The sequence below is a fragment of the Mesoplodon bidens genome (assembly GCF_964165515.1).
Source record: "Mesoplodon bidens genome assembly, chromosome: 8".
Taxonomy (NCBI): Eukaryota; Metazoa; Chordata; class Mammalia; order Artiodactyla; family Ziphiidae; genus Mesoplodon; species Mesoplodon bidens.
The window spans coordinates 20,646,532-20,666,753 of record NC_138165.1 but is presented as its reverse complement, the minus strand read 5'-3'; the positions used below and the strand labels follow the sequence as shown (position 1 = coordinate 20,666,753).

Here is a 20,222-nt window from a genome sequence, read left to right as displayed (position 1 = left end):
TCTTCTCTTAAAACAAAGAAATCCCAAACAATAATAATTTGACAAATATTTCTTTGACATGTTTTTTTTTGCTACCATAATTCTAGCACCTCTATTTTGGAACTTTACTGTTCATGCTTTCCAAGTTTCCTATTAGTAAAAAATTCAAAATTAAGTAACAATTTTGATACCTACCAGGACACTGTATTCAGATTGCTGATGTTATGACTTTAAATCACAATATACCTATCCTCTGTGGGTACCCCATTCATTTTCTGTCACATTGCCCAGTTTTACATCAGTGAAATTTAAGGTATTAATTCCAATAAGGCAGTTTGAAGGTGTATGTTCGATTGAGAAAGGCAGACATTTTTTCAAACATTATCACCATCCTCAGATACTCAAGTGATGTGAACACATGAACATTACCACGCAGTAACAGCCACCTGCTACAATCAATCTTAAATGAAAATAGAGCACTTCTCTCACTCAAGAAGGCCTGGAAACAGTCCAAAGCAAGGTCTCCCTTTGGGGGCTTCCCTGGTGGTGCAGTGGTTGGGAGTCCGCCTGCTGGTGCAGGGGACGCGGGTTCATGTCCCGGTCCAGGAAGATCCCACATGCCGCGGAGCGGCTGGGCCCCCTGAGCCATGGCCGCTGAGCCTGCGCGTCCGGAGCCTGTGCTCCGCAGCAGGAGAGGCCGCAGCAGTGAGAGGCCTGCGTGCCGCAAAAAAAAAAAAAAAAGATCTCCCTTTGGCTGATTTACAAAGTGTGTGGGGAGAGATAAATTAGGAACTTGGGATCAACATATACCCACTACTATATATAAAACAGATAACCAACAAGGACCTACTGTATAGCACAGGTAATTATACTCAGTAGTTTTTAATAACCTATAAGGGAAAATAATCTGAAAAAAAAGATATATATGTATGTATAACTGAATCACTGCTGTACACCTGAAACTAACACAACATTGTAAATCAACTATACTCCAATTAAAAAAAAAGGCAAACCAAGGCAGGGCAGTCAACCAGAGCCTTATGGTTTGCATGCCAAAAACCTGCAATATTTACGTATCTTCAGCTAATAAATGAAAGAGGATTTTTAAAAAGAGAAAGATTTTTTGGTAAAAGTTTCAAGGTTTTTTTTGGTTAACCTTGATATATTTTATGATAATTCCCTTCCTCCAGGAGAAGCACTACCATGTTGGCACAAATGTCCACCTCAAATAGAACAATGAGAGCTCTAAGATAAAATTCTCCTGTTTTTTTTTTTTTCAGTGACCTTTTACATGTGAAAGCACAGAATCTCTTAGTTTTGAGTACAAAATAATGGCCAGAGTAGGAATATATTTTAAAAGCTCCTTTTTGCTGCTATCAATTTTGAAACTCTAAGTGGAGTTGAGATTTCTGTGATGTGCTCCAGCCTGTTGAAGTCATGGGTCTCTTACTGGTTTGCCCTGATGACCTAAAATTACCAGCTTCACCTCACACTGACCTTGTTCGCGCTGTTAAAAAAATCATTTGCCTTCTTTAACCAGGTTTTCCTTTCCACCATGAGCTGACCAAATTCCTCTTGAAGCCAATTCAGTTTCTGGTTAGAGAGCTGTAGGTGTTCTTTCTCCACATACTCCTTGGAGAGCAGAATCCCCAGTGCCTCACTCTTCAGCTTCTCCACTGCGGAATTCCATTCCTACAAGAGATCACTCTTCAGTTTATTTTACACATCCTCCCCTTTGGAATCTCTGGTAAGACTCAGAGGACATTTACATGTGTTGAATGTATCAGCAACCTGTCACTATTTTCAAATCATAAAGGAGTCAATGCTACATTCCAGGTTTGAGTAACAAGACGTAGGTAAAAAAAGAAAGAGACACAGAAAAGAGGTTAAAAAGGGAGAGGGGATGGTAGTGGAAAGGGGCAGGTCAATTGGGATGTGTGATTGATGGAGGGTCTGGTTGCCCTGAATTCAGGTCACTTGCCATTTCCCTTAACAATACCTGAAAATATACCCAAAATATGGTCATCAGTATTTTTCAATCTCTAACTCATTTTTATTCATTTAAGTATAAAAACATTTCTCTCCCACAATTTAGTCTCACTGGCAATGTGGACAAATATGCACAAGAAAGGAAGGGAAATCTCATAGTATATGGTTGTTTGTGCATCTGCCTACACTTAGAACTGAAATTAAGACCTGTTACTCTGCACAAAGTTAATAGCTGTTATTGTGCAGTATTCTCTCCATCCTGACCCCAGTTTCACCTCTCAATGTTTCACTATTAACGATTTATAAACATTTCAACAAAGGAAAAGAGGTAGTTTTTTACTTTCTATTGCATGAGGGTGAAAAACAGTAAATAGAGAAGAAAGAAAATAATAAGAGCTGAAGTAAATCAAACATATTAACATTCAATTTATTTGAAGGGAAATTCAAATTTCTTGCAAAAGAACTGAAGACAGATCTAGTTTCATAAAATAATGCTTATCTCTAACATAGGAGTCTTGTTAGCAAATTTTCTGGTACCCATCTCAGCTGAGACTGAGCAGTGAGCATATGCTGTTTGTTAAAGCATCAGAAGTTTATCACCAAATTTTAAAAATCACAGTCTGACTCCATCCTGGCTTGCTCCCCAGTGCAAAATGTCCTATTATTAAGTTACATTTGTTACATTATATTGTATAAAATAATACAATTTTAGTGCAATTTACCACTATCATTTCCATTCATTTATTTCACAAGACAACTAAATACTGTGTACCTGGGACCATGCTAGGATAGATGTCTTGGGGAATATAAAGAAAGAATAAAATATAGTTCTTTTCCTTAACAATACGTAAACTGCTATTTAATATAATTTTATATATACTGCATTATGAAGTGTATTAAATACATGCTGCTTCTACAAACACACAAATACACGTACATACACACAAAATGGTACCATTTCAAATCACAGTTGGTAGATGCTGAAAATAGAAATTGTACACATTATTTTATGGACTTCATAGAACCTGTTCTAATAATTGTGTAAGAGAAAAATATTTTCGTCAGTGGATGCAAGAATAAGTATGGTAGCTTAAGGCATTGGCATTTTTTTGAGCACCAATTACCAGCTTATGTTTTGTAAGGAAAACCCTCACAAACTTAGGTTAGATGTTATTATTTTCCTAGTACTTACACAAGCTCAGAGGAATATGTTATTCAAGGTTACATATCCAATAAGTAGCAGAAGTAGGACTATTCACAGGTTTGTATACAATGCTACATTCCAGGGAACTGAGGGTAGAGAGACTCCAGAATCTCCAAATTTCTCAGTAAGTGCAAAAGCAATACTCTTAGGCATGAAGATGGGCTACGTGAGTTCTCAAGATCCTTCATTTCTTAAAGAGCTATTTGTCCCCATTTAAGGACTGCTAATATGTGCCATGACATTATTTCGTAAAGCACTGTAAATATCCCTCCCACTTAAAAACCACTACTTTAACCTTTTCAGGAAAAAGCAAATATTTCTAAAGCAGTTAGCATAATTTCTGGCATACATAATAAGCACTCACTAAATATTAGTCCCACTTTTCTTCCCGTCAGTTTTACCATGGTTCATTAGTGCCCCAAAATTTGTTCATTATTTATGGGAATTCCTGTTTCCCAGTTCTAAAATAACAATAGTGGAAGCCTTCTCCAAATGTACTGGTCAGTGTTATGTATTGATCAATAATATGAGATAAGCAAAATAAAGCAGGTTTCTTTACTGTAGTGCTTCTTAGAATTTTTACTATGTTAACATGCACTGAGACTCCTAGAGGAAAACGTGGTGTGAAACATTTTGGACAAACTCCTTTGACCAAGAAACCATTTGTTTGCTAATCATCTCAGGGGACCAATACTCCGGCTGGAACAATGCTGAGAAACACTACAGTTGTGGCTAAAAGGAGCTGAACCAGCTACGGGTTCATTTGCTTTCACAAGTCTTTGTTTCTTTTTTTGTTTTGTCCCAATCCCTCCAGCTACCCAGTTGGTCCGTTTCCTGTCTTTTGGATCCATTCTCTATTTTCTGTCTGTTAAGATCTGTGGGGCATTAATCCTCAATGAACTCAACTAAGAAATGCTCAATATGTGAAGACATAGAGTAAAGCAGGTAATTCTTTCAAAAAATTGGCATTGACCAGAATCTTCTGTGCTCATTAGAGGAAGAACACTTAACAAATATGGAGAAACTAGGGGAGGCCCAGAGAGCTGGGGGAAGGAAAGTGGAGAGGAGGTTAGGATAAGGAGAGATAGGTTACAGCCATTACGTGCTCAGTCTGGACAAAACTAAACTCTACGGTGTTGGTATCTTAACTGTCTGTAAGAGCGTAAGGGTTGATTCTTCTTCCCGTATGCTAGCACTGTGCTAAATGCTTTACATATAGTATCTCACTTAATCTTCACCACACCCCTACAAGGTAGGAACTATTATTATCCTCCTTTTACAGATGGGGTAACTGAGGCTCAGAAGGGTTAAGAACTTGCCCAAGGTCTCAACACTAGTAGGTGAAAGAGCCAGAACTCAAATTCAGGTAGTTTGACTCTAGAATCTGCTTTCTCAGCCAGTATCCTGGCCTCAGCTCTGCAGAGAGGTGATAAACAGTGCTTTTTACACCACAGAAAGATTAAACACATTAACTTAGAATTACAGAAGTGAAACTTCCATAAGGCCTGGATAAGAGCTGGAACTGATAAAAGTCCTTATATGACCCTGGGACTTTCTGATTTGAAATTAGAAGCCTTATTATTTCTAAATAAACACAATGCCTTACATATATAACTGAGAATTTACAGCCAAACTCAAGCTATATTTTGCTTAGCAACTGGACCAAAATAATAAAGTTCTTCTCTATGAATAAGAAGAGAAATACTTGTTCTCTAACAGAGTTCATAAATCTGCCTTTAGTATAAATTTTGCAAACAACATTAAAGAGAGACTTCTGGAGTAGAGGCAAGTCTTTGAAAACCCCCTGTAACCTTGTGCGTCAGTGGGCTATAAAAGTGGGCTGTGACCTTCCAAGGAAACTGTAAAGGACCATTTTGTGCCTCCTATCTTTTCTTATTCTCCATCCCCAGTCTTTTTAATTACAGTTTCAAATGAACTCTGTGGGCAGCAGATGAAGCTGGGTCCACTCAATATTTCTATGCAATCTTCTCAGAAAATTGGTTCTGTTTTCTTTGGGCAATCTATAGGCAGTTTCTGATGTGCTTCCATACTGTTCTGATGATGTATTTCCCCAGCCATTTTTCTTAGGGGATGCTTCGCCTATTTTATTTTTGAGACAAAACTTTCCAGAGTCATCTGAATCCAGCATGCTATTTTAAAAACTTAGTTGTCCCTGCTGTCCAGGCTGGAGGAGCCCAACAGAGAAAATCTTGGTCCTTTTTCTCTAAGCCATTGCTGCCTGCCTGCTAAGTATTAAACCTCTGACTGGGTTTCAGTCACTTTGCAATAAAATATTTCCAGTACTTGTCCCCACCAGCAGAAAGCCAAAGCCTGCCATTTCCTTGGCTTTTCAGTTTGACAGATGGACCTGTGTATCTCTGAGTCAATAAAGACGTGTGGCACTGTGTGTTCCTGGGCTCAGGGTGTGTCCACAGGTCACTCCATTACTTTCCTTTTTCACTCACCGTAGTAACCCTTTTAAACTGTACCTTTCAGTATTCCATTTGCTGAGGAAATGGAGCTTCTCTTGCATCTTGATTGTAAGGGTACTTTCAAGAGGATTAGCACTGATAGACAAGGCAAAAATGGTTTCTTCTCCCCCACTCCCCTTTTTTTTAACAGTCCCAGGTTAGCATTTCAAATAAAATTATGGATTGGTATAAAAATTATCCAGCCATTTGATTTAAAAAGTAAAAAAATATTAGCTGCTCCAATGGAAAAGAAACAAAATACTCCCAATATGTTTAGTAAGCTTTTATTCACTTCCCTGATGAAGTGGATGGGGTGTGTTTAAATGACCCAGTACCACGTGGTAAATTATTTTCCTTATAAATTTGACTTCAGAATATAATTTTTAAGTGGGAGAAGATGGACAAGAAACAATAGGGAACATATTTATAAACTGCTAAGAAACTATCAGTTGTGGAGATGACTGGCCCAAATCACATGTGGCAGAAGCATGTGTCTGGCTCACGTGTAGGCCCAGTGCCATGGCCGCTTCGGAGGACATCTCATTAGATATAGCTCATTTCTCGGTCAGTCTTTTAAGTCTACAGTCCCATTTGGTTCAGCACCGAGGAGAATTAGCTCACTGACAACAAATCATAGAATTTTACATGACTGCATTAACAGATGGGACAAACAAAATAAACCTGGCGATTTTAATCAGAGAATATTTGAAAGTCTGCTTTGAGCAGAAAATTTTTGAGAAGAAATGTTTACGCTTTTGGAGAGTGGCAGTGAGCCTTTGAAAAGCTGAAAGTCTCTGATCACGCCGAGCTGGATGGCCAGCTGGGCCACAGTTACTTCTCATGCTCCTTTCCCAGGCATTTCTGGCCGACATACACAAAAGCAAGGGTCATCTCACTCTTGGATGAGTACCGAGTTCAGTGTCCACAGGCCATCTGAACTCTGCCCTCACTGTGGTGCATTTCAGCAGAGACACAGACAGACTGCAAACAGGGAAGAACTGTGATTTTGTGTATCATCTAGAGATGAAAGAATTGTGGTGTTTCGCTTCCCGGCCATAAGGAAGAAATCATAGCTACTGAATCAAGGAGAGCCTGTGGGCAAGAGCAGAGAAATGGAAATACACTTTTTACTCCAAACTTAGTAAGTGGCCTCCTGCAGGGCATTTTGCTTTCCTGAGCCTTACTTCTCTGCAGTGCAGAAAGGGCCACCACCATTTCACATATGCTTCAGCTTCTCTAGTGAATCAGATGTAAATTCAACGGTGAATTGGCTGTGCTTCAAATTCCTGGATTTCAGGCCCTACTAAAAATTGGGTTTTTAGCTATATTTTCCAGAATTACCCTACTGGATTTGGGACTGACAGTTTACAGCAGAAATGACAGATGTCACCAAAGCAATCTTTGAATAATAGTTGCTGCTTTCTTTCTTCTCAGTCCATTCAAATATTCCAAAAGATGCAGGAAAAAACATGGCTTGGAAGCTTCTTGTTTCCTTTATTCTGTTCAGTGCTTGGCCACCAAGTGGAGCCTGTGGTTCAGGCACACAGAGCAGGGTGCTTGTTGCTAATACTGAAGCAAAAGGATGTGTGGCAGAATAAATGCTTTAAATCAAATAAAATCATAACAAATTACACTCATAAGCAAGTCTTCAAAATAATGTTTGGAGCAGAAATACATTTATTTCTTCCTCCTTGGTTCGACATAGTTTTTGGATAAAAATTTAATTACACAGGAAGTCGGGAAGAAATTGTCCCAAGATTTGCGTTTTCTGAGAATCGCTATTTTTTCTTTAGTGTCTTGTCCTTGTTTTTCTTAGATTTTTGTTCCTCTTAATCACATTTTCTTCAAGTTGATTAAGTAAGGAGTAGAGACAGATTGGGGGCTATTGAGGTTTCCAATTTTTAAATCAAAATTAATAAACTCTAGCTGGCCAAATTGTTTTCATCTAACACAATTTGCCTATTATCAGTGTGCCACTGGCCGACTAGGTGATTGCAGTTTATATTGATGTCATCAAAAGACTTACTTTTTAATTTCCTAGAGTATCTGTTGGAGATATCTTCAGGATCTCAACATGTAATTCAACCATGGGGAGAATCACTAGGTTTTGATGTTCACTTCTTATGAAGATTTCCCTAAGTCAAGCAGATTAAGTTGGGAAGGGGGTATCCGTATATTTTACCCACAAGGAACATCAGATATAGATTAGAACAATGACTTTTAGTTGTTATGTACAAGATCAATGTAAGAAAACCAATAACATTCCTAGATAGCAACAATAGCCAATTATCTTTTCTAATAAAGATCCCATTTATAAGAGCAATAAACATTATGAGGCAGTCATTTGTTCAACTATGTATTTGGCAGGTCTAGTCTATGCCAAGCATTCTTCTAAATACTCCATCTAGGCCAGTGAATTTAGCTCCAGTGTTAGTGATGGCGGTGGTGCACCATGTATTTTATTTTGTTTATAACCAATAAACATGGTAAATCAGTACATTGTCTGGTTAGTTTGAAGATGACCACACTGTTGAACAGAGACAAGTAGAGCAGGTTAGGGGACTCTCAGGTGCCATGCAGGGTGGGAGTTGTGTGCAGTATTAAATATGGTGGTCAGGGTAGGCTTTTTGCGTAGTGAGATTTGAGCAAAGATGGGCAGGAAGTGAGGGGATGAGCCAAGAGGATCTCTGGAGAAAGAATTTTCCAGGTTGAGGGCACAGCGAGAGTAAAGGCTCCCAGGTGGGGGTTTTCCTGCTGGGGTGGAGGAACAGCAAGGACACAGCGTGGTAGAGCTGAGTGTCCCACAGAGGAAGCAGGAGGAGAAGCAGTAAGAGGGGCATGGTGGGGGCACAGTGGGAGGATCCAGAGGCAGGGCCCTGTAAACACTGAAGTCTTTCATTCTGAGAGAAGTGTGAAGCCGTTGGAAGGTCTGGGGCATAGGGTCTGACATAACTTTAAAAAAAAAAACAAAAATAAAAGCACAGGGCTGTCGTTTGAGAATACTTTGCTGGTGGAGGGGTGCAGGGATGCATGCACAGTGCTTCCCGAGGAAACTACTGCAATTAGCCAGGAAAGATGGAGGTAGGTCATTCCCCAGGACAGCAGTGGAGGTCATGAGAAATGATAGGATATTCTGGATCTACTTAGATGATACAGCCCAGGTGATTTCCTATGAATAAGAGGAAGAAGAATCAAGACTCTTTTGACCTGAGTAACTGCATGGATTGAGTTGCCCTTAACTGAGATATGAAGAACTAGGTAGAAGAGGTTTTGAGTGGGAAGAAGAAGAATTCAGTTGCTGACATCCTCTTGAGCCTGTCTCTCTGGAAAGGCTGTGCTTAAGCTCCTGAAGTCAGTACCCACCACCCACTTCTACACACACACACACACTCACACAAACTCACATTCCATTAGCAAATACTCTCATAGATTCCTCCCAAATATGCCCTAAGCCTTTTAGACTGGAACAGTCTATTTAAAGGACTATGAAGAATAAAGGCTTCAAGTTGCCTATAAGGAAAATAAGATCCCAAAGCTAAAGTAGCAAGAAGAAACTAAATACCCAGCAGTTTCAAATACATTTTTAAATGCACAGACATGCATGCAACATACACAGCCAGTGGTTCTTCTTGTTTCTGGAATGCAGAAGCAAAATGACTACAAAAGCCAGCTACCATGAGGTGATGCTGCACCTCAATCCCAGGTAGTAGGAATGTCTCAAAGAAATGGTGTGAAGCCAGTAACATATTCAACACACTCAGTTTTCCGAAGTACTGCCTAGTGATAGGTAAGAAGAGACAGTACTTTTCAAAATGTGAGGGTTCGGGTAAAACATACTGGTGACATCAAACAATTTCCCTTTACTGTTTCTTGTGATAATTCATACAAAGTGAGATGTGTCTAACCCTTTCTGATTACCCCCTAAAAGCCCCCTTGTGAGCAGTTCCTTTTCGTCTTTCTCAGTCTGGGTTCTCAGGGGCTTACTGAATATGTGAAGAAAAAACCTTAAGTCTCTTCATCACTTAGATGTGGAGTCTAAAAAAGTCAAACTCATAAAAACAGAGTAGAAAAGTGATTGCCAGGGACTGGGGGGTGGAGGAAATAAGGAGACATTGGTAGGAGAGTAAAAACTTTCATCTATAAGATGAATAAGTTCTGAGGATCTAATGTAAAACGTGGTGATTAGAGTTAACGCTGTACTATATGACTGAAATTTCTAAGGGAATACACTGTACTATATAACTGAAATTTACATATCCACAAAGATAAATATGTGAGGTGATAGATGTGTTAATTAACTAGATGGAGGGAAATCCTTTCACAAAATATACATATATGAAATCATTATGATAAACACTCCAAATAGCTTACAATTTTGTGTCAATTATACCTCAATAAAACTGAAAAAAGAAAAAGTTTAAATCTCTGGATTCATGATGCAGGGAATCCCTGTATACAACTACCAGGTTTACAAAGAATCCAAACAGCCTGCATCACCCTTTCTGTGCCTGTACTCCCCATCAACACCCTGTTACCATCATGGGAGTGTGCAAGTGTGCAGCTTCAGAAGAGAAAGTACCGTGGTGCTTTGTCCTTAACCGTAGGTGCAACTCAGAGGCAGTGTTGGCTTTGGCCACTCTGCAGATCACTTTACTTTTCAACATTACTTGAAATTGCATTCTTGTGTTTGGGTTAATAAAACGTTCACTTCCAAAAATCGGTGGTGGGGTGGTGGAAAAGAAAAGAAAAAAGAAAAACAGAAGTCAAGGATGGTTAAGAAGTTGGTAGACATTCACACATTAGTGTGAATAGATTGCTTTCCTCTTAACACTTGAGGACTGCAGCATTGCGTCTACCATCATGAAGTTTTGCCCATTATTTTTCTGTTGCCTCAGAATCGGGAGAGTTCCCACAGAACTGTGTTTAGTTTGTAGTCTCGATGATGACCATGCAGTAGACAGAGAGACTCATGACTTCCTAGCCAAACTGAATGTCACTTATGAACAGCAGTTTAGAAGTCCAGCCAGGGCTGACTCAGGGTAACATTTTGTTGCCAGGTTCCTGTCCAATGGAGTCATCCACTGACCCAACTAACACTAGCTGCGTTTAACTCATGTCCCAGACCCATCTACTGGGTGTTACAGGGAATCCAGAAATGAATACATCATGGCCCTTGTTTTTTAGAATTTCACAGCTGTGGGGAAATCAGACACGTGAAGGACTGAAATGCCAGGAAGGCATTAATTGCTTTAATTGAACAATAAGCAACACTCTAAGAAGGGAAAGACAAGTACTGGAGAGATCAACAACCATTTCAGAGAAGGAATCTGGACCAACACTGAGCCTATAGGTCATCAACTAAAATCACTTCCTAGGCTGAAGTGGATACATAGAGCTTTAGACAGACCCTCTCTGCCCAATGTACTGACCTCAAAATATTATCCAGACATCCTGAATATGGGTGCTTTGTCTTGCTTCTTAGCCAGTTTCTGTCGGGTCCAATCTTGAACTACATACCAAATTCTATCCATGGCTTCTGTTTCTGCTTAGATTTTCTGCCTCAGTTGCTAACACTTTGCCCTGACTTCTACTCCTCCCTCCTCTTTGGTAACCAAATTGTGACCTCAGGCTTGCCCGCTTTTTAGCTTTATTCTTCCCATGTCAACTCTAAGATTATAATTAGCAACTAACTTTGAAAAAGAAGAGGAAGAAAATAGGGGAAAAGAGATTCTCTGTGAGGGGTCCAACTAACCCAAGTCTCAGAGGTGAGAAAGTCTGTGGTACGCATGGGAGTGATAAGCAGACCAAGGAAGCTTACATTCACGGAGACGTACAGACTTGGGGGCAGGGAAAGGGCAGGTCATGGGGGGCTTTAAAAGTCACCAGAGTCTGTATTTTATTTTGTATCCAAAGGGCATTTTAGGAGATGCTTGAGAAAAAACTGGCCTAGTCTCAGCTTGTCCAAAGGTAACTTTGATCATGTCATAAATGATTAACTGCAAAACAGAAAGACTGGAGGCCCAGATGCCAGTTAGGTGTGTGGCAGGATAATTTATTGTGTTCTTCCTATATTGTCCTATCTGCCCTGTTTCAAGAAGAAAGTCAATTATTTTCTATGCCCCTCTTGCTTTAGTGAAGTTTATATTAAGACCAAAAGCAGAATTTATCTGCAAGTCATTTTCCCTCCTGCCTTTTGTAAAAAGACTAAGTCCAATAAAGACATTATGAGAGACGTGGTAAAGGACAAGGAGATAAAGGTGAGGGCCATACAAAGACAGGGAGATCTGGCTGGCGCCGGAGAAAAGCCTGGATGTGAGGTGAGGCTTGTGGAGGAGATGCAGGGTCCTCTCAGGGCAGTGCCATGAAGACACGCACGGCTTCCCTGGGGACAGCTGTGTATTCCCTCCAGGGAGACTGGAAGTCAGACCAGCCTGGCACCTCAAACAGGCACAGAAGCAGCAGAGCCACTGAAACTGCAGCCTCCATACAGGTTGAGACAATGATTGCCTCAGAGGGAAGCCGAGTGAACTGATGAACACAGTGGCTTCCCCAGTGCTGTGGTGCTGTATGGACCCAGGAACATTTACAGAACCCTGGAAAGGGGCTCCAACAATGACAGATTGAATGTGTTGCCAGTCATAAGATGGGAGCTCAGAATCAGGCTTATGTTGACTAAAAAACAGTTTTCTAAACAAGCCAGCAATATTTCATACAAATATTATAGTTTGTAGGCTCAGATTCATAGTACTACACAATGTAATTGTAGTGGACCTAGTGAAAGATTCTGAGGAACTAAAGTAGTGGGCCTGGGATGAGAAGGCAAGAAGGAGATAGAGGTAAGAATTGACTAAATTTGAGAGATGATCTGAAGTGAGGGGAGAGGAAGAATAATGTGACTTTGAGGTCTCTAATCTGGGTGACTGAGGGCTGCAATTTCTTTAGCCAAGAAAGAAAAATGGGGGAAGGTTTGGAGGAGAAAATAATAATTTTAGTTGAGCTAAAGTGCTGGTAAGAAATCTATAAGTCAATCTTCCACAGAAACTTCTAAAAAGAAGACTGGAGTTGAGAAAAGATGTAAGAGTTGGAGATCTTTAAGTCTAGAAATCATTAAGATAAAACCTATATTATCACTGTGGGATTGGCTAACTCCACATGAGCAAAGTATGAAATGAGAAGAGAAAAGAGCCAAAGGTTAAGCATTTCATGTAAAGGGAGACTGGAGGAAGAGATGGCATTGAAAGAGATTTAGAAGGAGCCAGGAACCATCAGACAGATGGGAGAACCAGGGAAGGTGGTGTCTCAGAGGCCAAGTTCACAGAGAGCTTCAAGTCGTCTGTTACTTGAGAAAGAGCAGCTTCTCCTAATGCAGGTAAAGGATTAGTGGGTGGGGAGGCCAGGGAGGCAGAAAATGAAGTAGTTGCATTCATTTCCTAGGGTTCTTGTAACAAAGTACAGTTGACCCTTGAACAACATGGGTTTGAACTGCAAGGGTTTACTTAAACACAGGTTTTTTTTTTTTAATACCTATACTACTATGTTTATGATTTGTGGTTGGTTGACTCTGTGGATCGGGAAACCATGGATATGGAAGGCTGACTATGAGACTTGAGCATCCACAGATTCTGGTATCTGTGGGGGGTCTTGGAAGAACCAATGCCCCAAGGATACTGAGGGACATCTGTACAACAAAGTCAGTGGCCTGAACAACAGAACTTTACCCTCTCACAGTCCTCTGATTTAGATTTTAGAAGTCTAAAATCAAGGTATCAACAGTGTTGGTTCCTTCTTGGGGCTGTGAGGGTATAACCTGTTCCAAGCACCTCTCTTGGCCTTGTAGATGGCTGTCTTCTCCCTTTGTCTCTTCACATCATCTTCCCTCTATGGGTGTCTGCCTCTGTGTTCAAATTTCCCCTTTTTATAAGTCATACTGAATTAGGGTACACTCTGATGACCCCATCTTAACTAATTACATCTGCAATAACACTATTTCCAAATAAGATCACATTCTGAGACACTGGGGGTTAGGACTTTAACATATAAATGTTGGTAGACACAATTCAACCTGTTAGTCATGAAAAAGGTAGAATAGTGTCTTAAGGATTGAGAAGCAATGTTTATGTTTTCTATTTTATGAGAGACTAAATGAGGTATTAAGAATGAAGAGAGAGGGTGGCGCAGTGGTTAAGAATCGCCTGCCAATGCAGGGGACATGGGTTTGATCCCTGGTCCGGGAAGATACCACATGCTGCAGAGCAGCTAAGTCCGTGAGCTACAACTACTGAGCCTGTGCTCTAGAGACTGTGAGCCACAACTACTGAGCCCTCGTGCCACAACTACTGAAGCCCATGAACCTAGAGCCCATGCTCCACAAGAGAAGCCACCACAATGAGAAGCCCATGCACCACAACGAAAAGTAGCCCCCGCTCACCACAACTAGAGAAAGCCCGCATGTAGCAACGAAGACCCAATGCAGCCAAAAATAAATACATAACTAACTAACTAACTAAATAAATAAATAAATATATTAAAAAATAATGAAGAGAGATACAAAATGAAGAGATGGAAAAGGTAGGACTTAGAAGAATGGATGAAGGCTTAAATTTGGAAGAGGGGAATGGGAAACACACTGGGAGAAGAAAAGTGAAAAAGAGACAAAAAAGGACAGAGAAGAAGAGTCAAGTGATTTCGCTTTGAATGACTAAGTGACTGTGAAGTTAGGTTAAAGCCTGGTTGAGAATTTTAAAAGAGCCTGAAAGTTTTTTACTGGTTGTTATGGGGACAGAATAGGGAATTAATGGCTGATAAAGAAAAGAATTTGTAAGGCTAACTGATAATAGATCATTTGCTTTTTAAATAGATCTAATCAGAAAAAGTGTGCTAATTGTTTCATCTTCTTTGAGAAGTAGGAAGAAACAGAGAAAATGGGTGATTGAGTTTACTCACAAATAGCCTTGGTCCATGCTGAATCCTACAAGGAGGGAAACCAGGAAAAGGTGAAAGGAAAGGGGGGTGGGATGAGAGCACTTTTGGGTGATACCATGGAAACAAGTGTGGCCACAGGAGTGGGAAACTGAAGTAAAGGCCTTTGGAGTAATGAATGTCACAGAAATCTAAGGCCACTGCACTGAATGCCACCAAATGGACGCTAAAGAGTAGCACAGGAAGGTTGTAGGGATTTAAGGTGTGACTGTATTAAGACATAACAAAATGCCTTTTTAGGTGTCCACCTCAAAGACTCAACTTCACTATTATTATTATCATAGTAATATTACCTTGAGTTGTGAGAGCAACTATAAGAAGCCATGCTTTGTGGGAATTTTTATTTAAGGGCTGACAAATGACAAGAGGGAGGAGAAGCAGGAAAAGGAAGAGGAGGAGGAGGAAGAAGAAGGGCAAGAAAAAGAAAAGAATATAACATGAAGAATTTTTATAAAAGTCATAACTAAAAAAAAAAAGAAAAAAATTTTCTAAGCATTTAAACTTAATGAGCTGGTGAAGGTTTCATAAGCAGGTCACAGCAGGTAGATTTAAACCTAGTGATCACAGAGTACAATATTCTCTATTTGTTTTCTGAACTCATCCCCTTCTTAGATGGGCATAAACATTCTGAGAGACTCTCTCAGTTAAATTTCCCTTGGAAATGAAAGCATATGGTTCACTAAGCTTTAAATTAACCCGTAAGTTAAGGCGGAAGTAGGGTTACCAAGTGAGAAATCCCATCATTTTATAGATTTTCCCCAATGCTTGAAGGCAAATTCAATACTATTTATACATGTTTTGCCTGCTAGTAATAAAATTGTTTATAATTTATGTTCTGTGAAAAATGACATCTGCTTTTAATTGGGAAGTTCATTAAAAAATCAGACAAGTAAAACAAATTATGTGTTAAAATGAAGACAGAGGATTTGAAATGCACTAATGCAGATGTCTCTACTGTTTAGAGACTCAGTTAATTTCTGCCTTGAGACATTTCAGATTCAGACCCCATTTTATTTTTTAAATTGGATGAAACATTATAAAAGTAACAAACTCTGCTTCATTTTGTAGATTTTCCTTATAATCATCAGAGATGCTGTGAGCTGATTTACTGAAGCAATATATTTTAAAGTGGTTTTGCCATTTTTTTGCATACCTTCAGTGAAGGAATTTGGGGATGTAATGGAAGTTCAAATATCAGAATAGTCAGCTTCTTTATACAGGTTAATACATACTGAAATGAAAAGAAAATCCTCAACAATGATTGTGAAATACTTTGAAAATATTTGGACAACCTGGGAACTATAATTATACAAACTCTAGATATTGCTACACACTTCCTGAACCACCCAAGAGACCTACAAGTAGCTCCTTTTGTACTAAATAGTTCATGTAAGTGCTATTCCTGTGGAAATATTTCTATTTCAAAAAAAGGAACAATTGAACAATTTAAACACTTGTCGTTTGATCTTCAATTACCTGTGTAATAAATACAAGCAACAAAAATAAATCAAGTTCTAAGCTCAGACAATCATGTCCACACCTTAAGAGACTCAAAGATTTATTTAGACTTAAACCTTCCAAGTTCTTACAATGACCCAATATTTCAACTCCATCACTTAAACTCTCTTTCATTCTTCTGCAGTTCTTTCCTCCATAACCTTTGTTACCCAAAGGGTGGTCCAGAGACCAACAGCATCAATGTTACATTGGAGTTTGTTAGAAATGCAGATACTCAAGCCCCACCCCAGACCTGGTGAATCAGAATCTGCATTTTAAGGTCCCCGGGTAATTCATGAGTACACTATAGTTTGAGAAGATCTGGTCTACAATACACTGAAAGAATGGCTTTTTACAATCAGATAGATGAATAAGAGAAAAATGATTATGGAAGGGGAAATTTGCAGATGGTATGATCTTATACATAGGGAATCCTTAAAAAACTATTAGAGCTAATAATAAATTAATTCAGCAGAGTTTCAGGATACAAGATCGATGCACAAAAATCAGTTGTGCCTCTATAGACTAGAAATGAATAATCTGAAAAGGAAATTAAGAAAAAACAATTTCATTTACAATAGCACTAAAAAGAATAAAATACTTTAGAATAAATTTAACCAAGGGGGTTCAAGACCCATACACTGAAAATTATAAAACATTGTTGAAAAAAGTAAAGAAGACCTAAATAACTGGAAAGACATCCTGTGATCATGGATCGGGAAACCTAATATTGTTAAGAAGGCAATACTCCCAAAGTCATCTACAAATACAATGCAATTCCTATCAGAACTCAATGGCGTTTTTTTTTTTTTTTTTTTTTTTTTTTTTTTTTTGCCGTACGTGGGCCTCTCACTGTTGTGGCCTCTCCCGTTGCGGAGCACAGGCTCCGGACGCGCAGGCCCAGCGGCCATGGCTCACGGGCCCAGCCGCTCCGCGGCATGTGGGATCTTCCCAGACCGGGGCACGAACCCGTGTCCCCTGCATCGGCAGGCGGACTCTCAACCACTGCGCCACCAGGGAGGCCCATCAATGGCCTTTTTTTAAAGAAATGGCAAAGCTGATCCTAACATGTAGAACTGCAAGGGAATCCTGAATAGCCAAAACAATCTTGGAAAAGAACAAAGTTAGAGAGCTCACAGTTTCTGATTTTAAAACTTACTACAAAAACTACAGTAATCAAAAGAGTGTGGTACTGGCATAAGGACGGACATATAGAACAATGGAATAGAAGTGAGAGTTCAAAAAAAAAACCTATACATCTGTGATCAATTACTCTCAATAAGGGTGCCAAGGCCATTCAATGGGGAAAGAATAGTCTCTTCAACAAACTGTGCTAGGATAACCAGATACCCATATGTGAAGAATGACCCTTACTTCATACAATACACAAAAATTAACTCAAAATGGAGCAGGGCTTCCCTGGTGGCACAGTGGTTAAGAATCTGCCTGCCAATGCAGGGGACATAGGTTCGAGCCCTAGTCCAGGAAGATCCCACATGCCGTGGAGCAACTAAGCCCGTGCACCACAACTACTGAGCCTGGGCTCTAGAACCATGAGCCACAACTGCTGAGCCCACATGCCACAACTACTGAAGCCCGTGCACCTAGAGCCCGTGCTCCACAACAAGAGAAGCCACCACAATGAGAAGCTCACACACTGCAATGAAGAGTGGTCCCCGCTCGCCGCAGCTAGAGAAAGCCCGCACACAGCAATGAAGACCCAACGCAGCCATAAATAAATAAATAAATAAAATTGATTTTTTAAAAAAGTTAATTTAAAAAAAATGGAGCAAAACCTAAATGTAAGAGCTAAAGCCACAAAATTCTTAGAAGAACCACAGGAATAAATCTTCATGACCTTGGATTTAGCAATGGTTTCATAGCTTTGACATCAAAAGCAAAACCAAGAAAATTTAAAATAGATAAATTGGACTTTATCAAAATTAAAAACCTGTGTTCATCAAAGGACACTACAGGCAAAGGGGCTGAATAGACATTTCTTCAAAAAATATATTCAAATGGCCATGAAAAGATCTTCAACATCACAAGTTATTAGTTATTAGGGAAATGCAAATAAAATACTACAACTGATAGTACTTTACACACACACTAGGATGGCTAGAAAAAAAATTTTTTAATATAAGAACAAAAACAAAAAATAAGTTTTGGCGAGGATGTGGAGAAATTGAAAGCATTGTACATTGCTGGTGGGAGCATGAAATGGTGAAGCTACTGTGAAAAACAGTATAGTGACTCCTCATTAAATTAAATGTAGAAATATCATATGAACCAGCAATTTCACTCCTAGGGATATACTCAAAAGAACTTAATGCAGGTATTCAAATTAAAACTTCTATGTGAATGTTCATAGCAGCGTTATTCACAATGGCCAAAAGGTGGAAGCAACCCAAACGTCCATCAACTGATGGGTGGATAAACAAAATGTAGTGTATTTATACAGTGAAATATTATGCAGCAGTAAAAAGCAATAATGTACCAATACAGGCTACAACATGGATGAACCTTGAAAACATGTTAACTGAAAGAAATCACACACAAAAGGCCACTCGTATGATTCCATTTATGACATATCCAGAATAAGTAAATCAATGGAAAGTTGATTAATGATTGTCTGAGGCAGAGGCAGAGAGAGAGAGGAATAAATTGACTGTTTAATGGGTATGGTGTCCCTTTTTAGGGTCATGGAAATGTTCTAGAACTACAACATTGTGAATTTACTAAATGTCACTGAAGTTAGATTTTATGTTATGTTTATTTTACCATCATTAAAAAAAAGCCTCTATTATGTTGTGCTTGTATGAGGCATTGTGCTAATTGTGTACTGCATGAGAATACAACTAATCCTCACAACGACTGCATGAATTAGGTACAATTATTACCCTCTTTCACAAAAGGGGGAACCTAGGCTCAGATATACAAGAAATTTGCCCAAGCGTACATCAGAAGTAAGCAGAGATGTTAGGATTTAACTCTAGGCCCTGGGAGTGTACCATTCATTCCACTGCCATATTCTGAGATACTATGTATTGCTGCCTCAAATAATGTATGATATATCTACACAGTTTAATAACATGTAATCATTAAAAATACATATTTAAAATATGTATTTGAATGGAGAAATGCTTATGACGTAATGCTAATTGGAAAAATTACACTGCAAAACAACACATACACAACTTTGTATATAAATACACACATACAATGTATACACACACACGTACACACACAGGTTTGGAATACTCAATTTTTTGTATGTTTTATATTTCCTTCTCATTTTCATATACACCCATGCACTATGGGTGATTTTAATTTTCTTTAGTTTTATGTATTTTCTGATTTTTCCAAAATGAGAATGTATTATGTAATCAGAAAAATCAAAAAATAAACACATTTTTAAAGAGCCACATTCCTGTAGTGGTTCTGTTGATGGTAATTATGCATTTAAATTATTCAAATAAGCTTGCAAGAGACTCTTCTACTTCCTTATCTCACAGGTATAAATATTTTGTAACTTTAAACTTGACTTTTTCCTCTGAATATAGTCTGCTTGGGACCTAGGCATTGGTATTTTTGTAAGATCTCCAAATAATATTATTTAAAGGAACCTGAGGCTAAGGTCACAAATCCAATTTATGAAATCACTCAGCAACAACTGGAAAATATTTTCAATGACTTGGAAAATTGGATTAGATGATGAATCATGGAAGATTATTTTAATCTTGAAGCTGAGGAATGTGAATTCTACTATAGTAAAACATTGAAGATGATGTTTCTTTACACTATTTTCAGTTTGTTTCTCTGGCAGAACTTCAAAGATTATTTGTTAATCAAGGACTTTACAAAAAATATATAGCCACCTATGAAAATTAAGGAGAATATGGACATACATGAAATATATGGGAAAATCCTCTAAGTCAGTGTCTCTTAAACTTCTGTGTCCACACAAATCTTGTGAGAGAAATTTGTTAAAATGCAGATTCTGACCCAATAGGTTTGGTGGGTGGAGTCTGAGATTCTGCACTTCTAATGACTTCCAGATACTGCTGTCTGGGAGCCACAACTTGAATAAGTCTTTATGTCGC

General features: G+C 38.9%; 1 protein-coding gene across 2 annotated transcripts in view; it reads right to left on the bottom strand.

The window, feature by feature from the left end:
* CCDC141 (coiled-coil domain containing 141) overlaps positions 1-20,222 on the bottom strand; it is a 220,362-nt gene that overhangs the window by 101,382 nt on the left and 98,758 nt on the right. For both annotated transcript variants that reach the window (XR_014016451.1, XM_081241858.1), the window contains exon 8: positions 1,477-1,671. Coding sequence is in view for 1 of the 2 variants with exons in the window: in XM_081241858.1 (XP_081097984.1) it covers positions 1,477-1,671 (195 nt within the window). In the remaining variant the exon portion in view is untranslated. The remainder of the gene's footprint in view (positions 1-1,476; positions 1,672-20,222) is intronic.